Source organism: Lactuca sativa, chromosome 4 (genome assembly GCF_002870075.4).
Source record: "Lactuca sativa cultivar Salinas chromosome 4, Lsat_Salinas_v11, whole genome shotgun sequence".
Lineage (NCBI taxonomy): Eukaryota > Viridiplantae > Streptophyta > Magnoliopsida > Asterales > Asteraceae > Lactuca > Lactuca sativa.
In genome coordinates this window covers 304608995-304622126 of record NC_056626.2, presented here as the reverse complement: position 1 = coordinate 304622126, position 13132 = coordinate 304608995, and the positions used below count along the sequence as shown (strand labels likewise).

Genomic DNA, 13132 nt, shown 5'->3' with positions numbered 1-13132 from the left:
TTCACATGGCGCCTTCATTGTAACAATCACCTATTCGACGTGCCGGTAAACCACACACGCTCCATCGAACTATGATAAACAACGAATCACCCTTTGCCACCTTCGCTTAGAACCAATTAGTGTGCCGGTAAACCACACACGCTCCACCAACATCTTAGCAAGGCGCAAAGTGCAATTTCATGGGATTGCATCAATTCACTTTTCCTAAAGTAACTAGGATTGGGAAATTTTAAAATATGTGTAGTTACTTTGTATTTCTTATTATACTTTTAATGAGAGGATGAGGCTGCCCTATCCTACCCGTTCGGCTAACGACCCTCCACCAATCAAGCAAGCGGTGGGTGTGAGTGTACACCCATTAAGCGCCATTTTATAGGCCGCAACCTTATACCCACCTTATAGATCGGTTTCGTGAATGAGGCCTACTAACGGTAAGACTAGCATTTAGTTATACATATATATATTATTCTAGTAATATCTTATTAGTATAGGGTTGTATTTTAAAACTTTTAAAATCTAGGGTTTGAAATTTAAGTTGTCTAAATTAAAACTTTTAATCACAAAAGTAAATTTCAAAACATGAGGGTAGGTTTTAAACATTTAAAACATGGAGGATCAAATAACAAATAATTCCAATTAACAATTAATATCCTAATTATCTATATTTGATTTATTCAAGATTTCTTTTTAAGATAATTACCAAAATAATTAAAATAATTAATTAATTATCATATAAGGAAATTAAATATTTAATTAGTTGATAATTACCCTTAACTAGATCAAGATAATAGTTATATTTATCAGAAAAACGAATTAATGTTGATCTAATTAGTTTATGGTAAGTTAAGATAAGATAAACACAAAGAAATCCCGAATCTGGCCATTCCTGACGCCTGGACTCGCCGAGTGCACAAATGGACTCGCCGAGTCAGGCCTACTCGCCGAGTCCACTTTGAGACTCGCCGAGTCCATGACTCAGAAACCAAAAATTCGAATTTTGCAGTTTTGTTTCAGATAATCAAGCAACAATTTACAGAAAACCAAGCTAGGCTCTGATACCACTGATGGGTTTTAGCCATAAGAACTTTCCTATGTGCGCATGCAAAACCCTAATGCTTGGATCTAGGCTTTCTAATAAACATGCTTTGAATCCAAGACTTCTAATTACTAATTAGGTTAAACAAGGACATTGAAACAGATCTAGAATCATACCTTTGAGTTCCTTGTTGATCTTGAGGTCTTGGAGCTTCTAGAGTCACAAATGTCACTCCTCTAATGGCTTACAAACACCAAAGCAAGGAGGATGATTTGGGAGAGAGGAGAGGGAAGGAATTTCAACCAGAGGTTCCTTACTTTAGGTCAAGTGTCGAATTCCATCAGCCATGGGGTCTATTTATACTTGTAGACTCCTTAAGGATTACAGATAAGTCCCTATCAGATAATCTTCTCTTAAGGCTATCCAAATCCATTCCTAGATAACTCTAATGGACGATTTTAGCTATCCTAATCCTCTTAGAATTCGTCCATAGTATATCCAAATGGATTTACAGTTTAAAGCTTAACTATCAAACAATTGACAGTTTATACGCCTTTATTTAATTAATCTCTTTAAGTCACCAAATTAATTCTAATTAATTCTATGACTTATATTAATCAAATAACAAATATATTATTCATTATATTATTCCCATAATATATTAATAATATTTATTCTCTCTTAATAAATCATCCTATCAAGTTGCTATGGTGAAGGCAACCCAAAAGGACCATGCACAACCGGATATAGTTACAGCCTTAGACACTATTCCAACAACACCGACATATTTATATTTATTACAAATTAATTTGACTAATTTCCAATAGATTTCTGTTGGATTTGTGACGGAATTGTGACGGATTTTGATGAATTTACATTAAATTTTGCATGCTTAACAGCAAAATTTGAGGGGTTATCCGTGCCACCTCAGGACACCATGTAAATCTGCCCCTGATTTTCTGGTTCGATTTTGATCACCCCTATAAAATACTTCATTCAAACGGAACACAATTAAATATTTGCGACAATGTTTTTGCTATTTTGCAATAACAATGATTACCGGTGTAAAATTTATAATCATCTGTAGGGGTGCAAACGAGCCGAGTCGAGCCCGAGCTTGGCCAAGTACGGCTCGGGCTCGTTTAAGTTATACGAGGCTCGAGCTCAAGCTCGGCTCGATTCGAGCTTTCTTTTATCGAACTCGGCTCGAGCTTGTAAAGAATTATACAAGCTCGACTTGGGCTCAGGCGCAGCTTGTTTTTCGTTTGATGTGCCTAAATAAGCTTAAGCTCGGCTCAATCCTATTAAGAAGTTCGTTTACTAATACCCGAAATCCATAATTTCACAAATATGTTTTTATTGTAATATATGAAAATAATAATAAATTATATTATATAAAGGCTCGTTTAGGCTCGCGAGCCTAATCGAGCTTAGTGACATAGGCTCGAGCTCGAGCTCGTTTAATAAATGAGTTTAATATTAAGTTCGAGCTCGGCTCGGGCTCGTTTAAAACCGGTTTCGAATCGAGCTTTTAACGAGCCGATCCCGAATAGCTCGCGAGCAGCTTGACTTGTTTGCACCCCTATTCATCTGATGATATATAAAAAAAAAGAAAAAAAAAAACTATATCATTTTATTTCATACATCATCCAAATTACGTCATTTTTATGGTTATGCGTTTTAGCCTTATTTAAGGTATGTGACATTTTTATGTATATTGCACTATTTCAAGTATTCAGGGATCAAAGTGTAAACAAACAATATTTAAAGGTGCAAAGTGATTTATTCTCGAAACCCAAAGACAAATAAAAACCCCAAACTTCATTTCAACAACTTCCACACACCCTCTCTCTATCCCTCTCTCCTTCTTACCTCGATTCACAGAGACGAAAGGATTCTCCGATCATCCGCCGCTCCAACATGTGCTACGGTTCCCAGCGATTACCACCATCCGGAGACGAAGTTACTCCTCCGACTGTCAGGTCCCGGCCGCCGACCGATGTAAACACAGCGGTTGTGGAAAGTCTGAGATTACGGTTAGCGGAGACCGAGGTACGGCTGCAGCAAGCTAGGGCACGAGAGGCCGAGCTCAGCAAAAAGCTTCGTGAGATGAAACGTTTCGTATCTGTCATGGAGATTCTTGAATCGTATCTTAAACGAAGATTTATGGATCAACAGCATCAACTTGCTCTTCTTATCTCTCAATCTCCGGTATCCAAATAAATGTTCATTTCCTTAATTAAAAAAAAAACAGAAGTTTATGTTTCGATAATTAGGAATCAGTATACAATTCATGTATGTCAATTTGTGTATAATAATAGGTGAATTTGCACTCTTGTTTCTTTGTTAATGAATCTGATTACCGAATTTTGTAGATTATTGCTTTGATTTTGAATTTTTCAGTTGGTGGTTTAGAAAATCGTGATATTAAGAGCTTTTTGGTTCAATCTTGGTAATGATTTGCTATAAAACATTTAGGAGACTTGAAATTTATGGTTTTAATCAAAATTGGAGTTTGTTACCTTTTTATCAAAGCTAAAAGATAATCCTAATGTTCATATCTGACTAGAAGATATCAAAATTTATAATGAATTTTTATTCAATTTCTTGAGAAAAAAATGAGGTTGGGATTAACATTCCACTATTTATGAACTCTTTTTAGTCTCCTCGCTTAAGCATATAAGCTCTTTTTTTTGTTTAAATGGGACAATGTTTAGCAAAGATTAAGAGAAAAATGAAGCACACTACTTTATTGTTATAAACATCTTGGTATTGATTGTGTGGTATATATGGTAGGTCAAGGATGCTGCCTACTTAGCTTTGCATGAGGAAAGTTTAATGCAGGCTTAGTTAGGCCCCCATTAGTTTTGTAGCATTAGTTTTGTAGTCCTGACATTGTTTATAAAGTACATTGGACTTAATTATGCAGGACCTGACCTGACAGAACAAGTTGTTTTGTTTATAATGTACATTGGACTTAGTTATGCAGGATCTGACATAACAGAACAAGTTGTTTTGTTATGACCTGACATGATATGAGAGAACAAGTTTTTTTTGTTTATAATGTACGTTGAACTTAGTTATGCACTTATGCAGGACCTGACATAACAGAACAAGTTGTTTTGTTTATAATGTATGTTGGAATTAGTCATGCACTTATGCAGGACCTGACATAACAGAACAAGTTGTTTTGTTTATAATGTACGTTGGACTTAGTTATGCACTTATGCAGGACCTAACATAACAAAACAAGTTGTTTTGTTTATAATGTAAGTTGGACTTAGTTATGCACTTATGCAGGACCTGACATAACAAAACAAGTTGTTTTGTTTATAATGTAAGTTGGACTTAGTTATGCACTTATGCAGGACCTGACATAACAGAACAAGTTGTTTTGTTTATAATGTATGTTGGACTTAGTCATGCACTTATGCAGGACCTGACATAACAGAACAAGTTGTTTTGTTTATAATGTATGTTGGACTTAGTTATGCACTTATGCAGGACCTGACATAACAGAACAAGTTGTTTTGTTTATAATGTATGTTGGACTTAGTCATGCACTTATGCAGGACCTGACATAACAGAACAAGTTGTTTTGTTTATAATGTATGTTGGACTTAGTTATGCACTTATGCAGGACCTAACATAACAAAACAAGTTGTTTTGTTTATAATGTAAGTTGGACTTAGTTATGCACTTATGCAGGACCTGACATAACAGAACAAGTTGTTTTGTTTATAATGTACATTGGATTTAGTTATACATGACATGATATGACAGAACAATTTGTTTTGTTTATAATGTACATTGGGTTGGACTAAGACTAATTTACATTGGACTAAGTTGTTATGTTTATAATGTATAATGTATATTGGACTGGACTAGGCCCGTAGTTGTTGATGTTGATTGGCAGATGATAGCAAATAACTACATTTATGCTACGCAGTGATAGGGATGAAATAGTGATAGGCTATTAGAAAATTATATATATTCAATTATAGTCCATTAAAGTGACTATTGTAGCATTTATGATATAGAAGTAGCAAAATAAATTATTCATTGAAGTGTAAATTAAGTGCCAAACATTAAATACAAGATATATAGTGTTTTTGTGTGTTTGGATTGTATTTTATAATAGATATAAATATCCTGTCTAGTATGTATTGTGTAAAACACATAAATGTCTACCATTGAAAAAAAGCCCTAAAATGTTTGTTGGTCCTATGCACAAATGCACAATCTATTTGTTATTAGGGGGAGTACATGTTAATTTCATTTTATCATGTTTTGATTTTTCAAGTACTTTTAGTAAGTTAAACGTGCAAAGAACGATTGGCAATTAGTTTGATGGAAATCTCCTTGTAGCGGTCGACTAAACAAAAGTAGATATGTATGTATATAAATTAGGGAGAATTTCATATATGCCCCTCTTAAACTTCAAAATATCATATTTGTCCAACTTAATTTCTCAATAGCATATTTACCTTTCATAAACCTTCAAAATATCATATTTGCCCAAATCCTTTATATAATGTTTTTAATATTTTATAATCATCTTTTACACCTTAGAATTATTATAATAATTAACAGTTTTAACCATATTATCCTTATGTCTATGATAATGGAATGCGAACTTCTAAATTGTTGAAGTGTCAACCTCTTAACAAACAAAAAGATTCATCTTCAACCCATTCTATGAAATGTATATTTTGATTGTTTAGTTTTTTGTTGTTGTTGATTATTATTATGTTGTAGATGGATGATATTTTAGATATTATTATTGATATTTTAATGTTTAAAAAGTACATATACGATATTTTGATATTTAAGAAGGGTATATATGATATTTTGATGTTTAGAAAAGACATATATGATATTTTGAAATTTTATGAAGGGTAAATATGATATTTAGAAATTTTATGAAGGATAAATATGATATTTAAAAATTACGTTGGATAAATATGATATTTTGATGTTTAAGAAGGGCATATATAAAATTCTCCCTATAAATTATGTGTAAATTGTCATCTATTTGACTTTTCAAATTTTATAAAGATAAAATGATTCAAAGATCCTTCTATTTTTACATAGCTTAAAAGTTAATACTAAGCCTTAAAAGTTTAATAGTTACAAATGTCCTATCCCCACATTGGTCACGCCTTGCCTCCTTGATTTGCTTTTTAGAGTTCGTTTTGGTTATTCCCTTGCGTTTTCAAATGTTCCTTATTTCAAAAAAAAAAAAAAAAAAAGTATGCAATAGTTTTCAGTTTTGAAAGAATTTGTTTTGCATATTTAGATGTTTTTCATTTTAACAATTGTAAAATGTTGGTAGAATTAATTGTCTCGTTGACTTTGTCGTGTTAAAGAGTTTTTTTAGGTTTATAGTTAATAGTTAAATATTTTATTAAACTATACATTAAGTCAAAATTTATATCGTTTTAGACAGGGTACAAATGTATTTGATAGTTATAGCGTGAATTTAAAAAGACCACATCACATTTTATTTATAATAAGTGGATTTGACCCACTTTTTTCTTTTTTTTTTTTTTTTTTTTTTTTTTTTTTTTTTTTGCCGTTTATCAAAATGATATTTTAGTTCTAAGTTAGGGTATTTCGGATTCCATACACTATATAAAGTTGGTATCGTTTACGTTTCCACGTCCTCATCTAAAAAATATCTCTCAACCACCACCTGGAAATGTTTAGATTTATCGGATTTTTCTCGAAATGTGCTCATGTTATCCTCTTAGGAGGTGTTGAGATTTTTTTTAGAATTATTTTTAGATTTTTAACTTTTTCAAAAATTCAAAAAAGTTAAAAGATGCTCAGGTAATAGAAAAGTTTTTTTGAAATTGATTTTTTGTATAAAAGAAAATGAAGGGTTTCTAAAAGTCACAAAAACATGAATTTTTGTTGTTTTACATATAAAATTAAATCAAAAGCCTCACTTTTTGTTAATCCAGACATATTTTAAAGAATTCTTTTTACAAAAAGTCATTCTAGAAAAGGACAAAGTATTCTTTGGTATGTTTATGAGTTTTGGAAATGTTACTTTCCATTTAAGTAGTATTCTTTGGATTTCTCTTCCAAAATGTCTCGTATTTCAAAATTTTAACTTTAAACTAAAATGCTTTTTGTTTCTCTGGTTATTATATTGCACTGGTTTCAACATAAAGTCCTTATTTCACAATATGTCCCCGAAACATGCCATTGCGGATATGCTCAATGGTTTTCGAATATGTTATTAGGATTTCGCATATGTCCTTTGTAATCTGAAATGTCTGATGTTAGCGTATGTACTCTAAATTAACATCATAAGTGTTTCATTGTGTTGCTATAAACAAAGTATTAGTCGAAGAAGGACCCCTAAAAAACTCGTCGCTTACCAGGAAACGATTAAAAAGGTCTTCACGTTTAATTTTTTTTTTTTTTTACTTTCCTTTATTTTATTTTTAGTGACCATCATATATTGGGAATTCCCTTTGAAACAGTTTTGGAAGATGATACACTATTTCCATTTCGTATGCATATGGATAAACTGCTAACATTAAAAAGGTAATTAACGAAATGAGGAAATGATGAAAATGTCTAAAGATAAAAATGCAAGAATGGTCCTTGTAGTATGTCAAAACTAGCAACTTTGGTCCAAAATGAGTTTTGCTCGCAAAGATGGTCCAATAGTTTCGTTTTGTTGCGACTTTAGTCCAAAAATTTTAAAACTTTTTATAATGATGGATTTGCCATTGATATTTTTCTCTTTTCAATTTTTTTATTACAAAAATCTAAAAAAAGAAAATCTCTCTCTCTCTCTCTCTCTCTCTGTGTCTCTCTCTCTCTCTCTCTCTCTCTTTATCTATCTCTCTCTAATACAATCTCTTCATCTCGTTAGTATCTCATCAGAAAAAAACTCTCCTACTTCACTTACGATCAAGAACACCCCACTGCCCTCATAATTATCGATAATCACTGCCTATCGTCGTCGTTAATCCACCCTTTTCTTCATCACCGAAAAGGGCAACACCTCCCCTCGTTTTGCAACAGCCCAACCACCCACCACAACTGATGTCGTCAGAATCCCTTCCCCGATCTTCCTTTCATCTCCAACTTGTCTATCTCCCTCATTTCTCACTTCTCTGGTGAAGAGAGCCATCACAGTCGACTGTGGTAGCTCCTCCGCCTCCCCCTGTTGTGACCCACCACCATCGAACATCCGAAATCCAAATCCAAAATGGGCGTTCTTCGTTCTTGATTTTGGATCTAAAATAAAACCCAAATCCAAAAGTTGAAGGTAAGTGTTCTTGGTTCCAAATTTGAAAAGAAGGTGAAGAAGGGTAGACTTGAAATAAAATCCACACACAAAACCTTACCTAAAACGAAAACCCACCATCGATTCGAATGAAAAGGCAGATCGACGGGAGCTCCGGTGCGGCTGGGAAATCGCGATGAGGTGCAAGGGGGTCCATCGAGACCGACAACCCTCTATGGGTTTACTCTTCGTCTTCACTGTTGGGCGACTGTTACAGTGAGGGGGGTGCTCTGGTGGCCTCCTTGGTTGTTCTTCTTCTAGAGAGAGAGAGAGAGAGAGAGAGAGAGAGAGAGAGATATTTTGTTTTTGTTTTATTTTTAATGGTTGTAATAAAAGAAAAATGGAAAATAAAATAATAAGGGGCAAATCTGTCATTATAAAAAAGTTCACAGGAAATTGGACTAAACTCGCAACAAAACGAAACTATTGGACCATCCTTGCGAGCCAAACCTATTTTGGACCAAAGCTGCTAGTTTTGACATACCACAGGGACCATTCTTGCAATTTTGTCATTTCTAAATCCAATTGATTTCATAACAAATATCGCATGACCACATGGTATACCAGAGCATTGTGATTTCTGACATGTACAAGCAGGCCGACCCATATATATTTGGAACCCGAGCAAAATAAAAAGCAGGGCCCTTTAATTTCAGATGTCCAAATTCTGTAAAACATATCATTATTTGGCTTTTTCTATTTATTATTTAACCATTGCGGATTTCTTGATTTAGACTTCATTTAAAATATAAACACTAACTTGATAATGAATTTAAAAAACTTTTTTTTCCTTGTTAAAGTTTTTTAAATAAAATTTAAATTATATGATTAAATCATAAAAAGAAAAAGGTTCAAATTATTTAATTGGGCAAATTTCTGATTATGATTTTTTTAGAATTTAAAGATCTATGTAGCTTTTTTTGTTATAACAAAATCAAAAGTCAAATGTTGAAAATAAGAAAACTTTATTATGTGTGTCGATAAAAATTATTATGGATATTAAGCTTAAGTTTGCTTTATATATTTATTGTTATAAAGTTTACAAAATATTTTAATTATAATTGTATGAGAAAAAAGTAACAAGTACACTTAAAAGAAGTTATATGCTACAACCCAATATATTGATTTTATATAACTTTAAACTTAAAAAAATAAATAATGCTAGATGTATAGAACAAGTTGGAATGCATCAATGACATGTAAGGCTTTAATCATATTTACTCCAATTTAGGTTTACGGCATTCTCCGTTAATATAATTCACACCTCTACCTCTACTCCTCTACTGGTGGAGGCAGCACATGTGTGGCTTTAATCTTGTCAATTGAATCATGAACTCTCTCGTATCGTTACATATTGTAATCAAGACCCATGACATGATGCTAACGACTAAGTTTCGAAGGTCCTTACGGAATACGGTCGGTATTGTGATCTCTAACTTAATAAACACATCCTTGCAAAATTTTAATCCAAAATGTCAGGTCCATGACAAAACTATCAACTAATCTATTGATTGTGCTCTAAAAACGTCACTTAGGTGACGTCTGGTTTGCTTATTTAGGTGACATTTGGTTTGCATAATGTTTATGGAGGAATTAGAATTTTTCAAAAAACATGCATCTATCAAGAATTGTAATTCGGTTTCATATTCTATTTGGTTGGCATGAAATAAAATTAAAATCTAATTTCATATTCTGTTTGGTTGGCATGACATATAATTGAAATTATACACTTAAATTTAATTAAAAAAAAGGTAAGAAGTTGGTTTTTGCATACGCCTATTTGTTTGGTTTTTGGTTTCGGTTTCAAGTTATGACATTGGATACCCTTTCTAAGAGTTTCCCATTTAGACAAGATATCAATGATATGAGATCTAATATATACTTTTAAATAATCAACACAGAGTGTGTCATCCAATGTAACTGTCGAACTCTGATGAAATCAAGAATCATCCTTTTGATAAGAGGTAAACTATTCATTTGTTCTACAAGATATAACCTAAGACATTGATAAGAGTCAATCTCGGTGTTCAAAATTATGTTTCCCAATAAAGATTTGTAACGACTACACTAGACTATTAAATTTAACACATCAATTTCAGTTAAGGCTCGACCAAACACTTTAGTTATCAGCACCAAATCATCGAGTGTCCATAGATATTGCTTCTCATTTAGTGTAGAATAAACAAATAAACTTCAACTACATAATTTTTGTCGACTTACCATGTCATACATGAACATACCATTTATTATGTGACATCCATCAAATTTGGTCAACAAAAGTCAACAATGGTCAACAAAAGTCAATTGTGCGTATATTAGGTAAAAAAGGCGAAATGCAATTTTCGTAACATCCCTAATGTATTATCGGATATTATAATGTTAAGCTTGCTATTTTGAAATCCATTATCGAATAAACGTTTTTATTGCGATCAGTAAACTACGGTAATGTAGTAATTCGATAAAACACACAAATATCACCGAGAATCGGGTAATGTTCATAACACAAGGTTTGCTTGTTCACAAATCCATAAAAACGTTTTAAACATCATATGACCTACTATTTAGTTGATACTCCGGTGGTTATTCTGGAAAAAGAGCATACATCAAGAAAACGAAATGTTATCACGTTTAACGCTCACATTTTATACAACGAATTTGAGAAACCCAATTTAATTATGAGGTGTTAATATTATTGTTAATAATATTAAATAACAATATTTTTATTAGTTATTAAACCTTAACAATTTCTCAAATCGCACTACACTTTTATAAAAATGACAAACTTTTACAAAAAGAACTAGGTTTTTATAAAAACTACATGAGACAAATTATGTCTCTTCTCTCCCAACATATCTCCCCATATCCAACATCATCATATCATTTATATAATAAATAAATCAAGAAACCATACCATGAATATAATAATCCAAATGCCTTACTTGATTATTTTAATCGAAGGACCTTACACGAATAAAAAAAATGGAGAAAGCTTACCCTAAATTAAATATTTACAACACTTCACATCTTCCCTTCCCCATGCAAACCACCACCACTCTTCTCTCTCCCTCTCCTTCTATAAATTTGTCCAAAAGGCCTCCCTCCCCACCATTTCATCTTCAATCTTACTTCTATACTCTCTAAACTCTCCAAGAATTCTCTAGTTGATTCAAGGATTTTGACAAGTGTTTTTGTGAGTCTTTTGGTAAGTGTTCCTCCTAATTTTTGAGATTCACCACCATCCATCATCATCTTTTGGTTATTTTTACTCATAATCTTGAATCAAAAACCATAGGCAAGATCTTGAAGTTCAAGGAGGTGTTGTCTTCCAAAGCTTGATTCCTACTTCATTTTTCTCACCATTTCTTATCATCTTTTAGGGAAAGCACAAAAGGTGAGTTCATATCTCCTTTTCTATCAGTTTTCTCCTATTTTGCACTGTCGGGGGAGGTTACATGCCATGCAAACAAAAGAAATTCTGGACAATAACTTTACACAAAGGTCGTAAATCTAATATAGGCTGGATAAAACTTTTAACCTTTGGGTAATACTATTACATGCATGCATATGTTCTTTTTTTGAAGTTATACACATATATTCATGTTTTCAAAGACAGCACACAAGTCTCATTCTTTCATATGCACAAGCTTCTAATATTGGATCTATTGTATGGTGGATAATATCTTTATCCATTGGATAATATTATTACACATTGGATAAACACAAACTAACATTTTTACGAAAAGTCTAGTTTTGAAATATTAAAACTATGTGTTTACACATTGGATAAAACCATTACCCCCTGGATAATACCATTATCCATTAGGTAATACTATTACACACTCGGTAACCAACTTACATGTAGAACGACACTTTGAACACGAGAAAGCTTTGATTTCATTTACAACCTAGAAACATACTTTCGACGGGTTATGTGAGACATTTCTTCAACCATTACGCTAAGTCTCGGACCTTATAATCGTTAAATCTTAAGTGAGAGGGAGAATTGTATATAGATCTATATGGGGTTGACAACCCGCACCTAAGCTGCTAGCTACAGCTAGACCGGCAGGTCTGGGGTGACAATTGTCTTAACGTTTCACGATGTTCGAAGAAGCGTCATGGTGGGCAGCATTACAGTCAATAGCTCGATTTTAAGGGCTCACTATAACATCGAATAGAAATTCTAGTGCAAGATACAATATAACTATGTTTATTTACTTATACACAACATTTATAAGTATGATTATTTACTTATACATAACATTTATAAATATGGTTATTTACTTATATACTACATTTATAAGTATGGTTATTTACTTATACTCTCGATTTTTGGATAATAAAAATCACATGACAAGTCACAATTTTTATAAGTTAAGAAGTTTTGGGAACTTTTATTATATAAATGATTTTGGATACGTACTACACACATACATTCTCCTTTTACGTAGAAGGTGTACAAATACAAAACAAACTGCAAGATACGATTTTTACACAAGGAAAAATATCGTATTTTTCTACAACTGAACTATTATGAACTCACCAACTTTATGTTGACTTTTAAAACATCCTATAATCTCAGGAAACAATTAAGCTCAGATCAGTGGAGCTACTTTTGAAGACAAGCCATCAAATATCATCATGAAAACTACTTTATTTGATAACATGCAAACCTTATAATGTATTTTGATACTAAGTATCATTTGGATCATGTAACTGATATAATCATATGATATGATGGTTGTTTTATGTTCTTGTGTTTCAATGTATTCAATTATTGTGATATT

General features: G+C 32.4%; 1 protein-coding gene across 1 annotated transcript; it reads left to right on the top strand.

The window, feature by feature from the left end:
- Positions 1-2860: 2860 nt before the first annotated feature.
- On the top strand, positions 2861-3410 carry LOC111910731 (protein SKIP34). Its single transcript, XM_023906557.3, has one exon. It carries the CDS (start codon positions 2957-2959, stop codon positions 3257-3259), a length of 303 nt encoding a protein of 100 aa, XP_023762325.1. The 5' UTR covers positions 2861-2956; the 3' UTR covers positions 3260-3410.
- Positions 3411-13132: the final 9722 nt, after the last annotated feature.

Coding starts and splice junctions, on each gene's coding strand:
- LOC111910731 (XM_023906557.3), top strand. CDS start 2,957: ATGTGCTACGGTTCCCAGCGATTACCACCATCCGGAGACGAAGTTACT.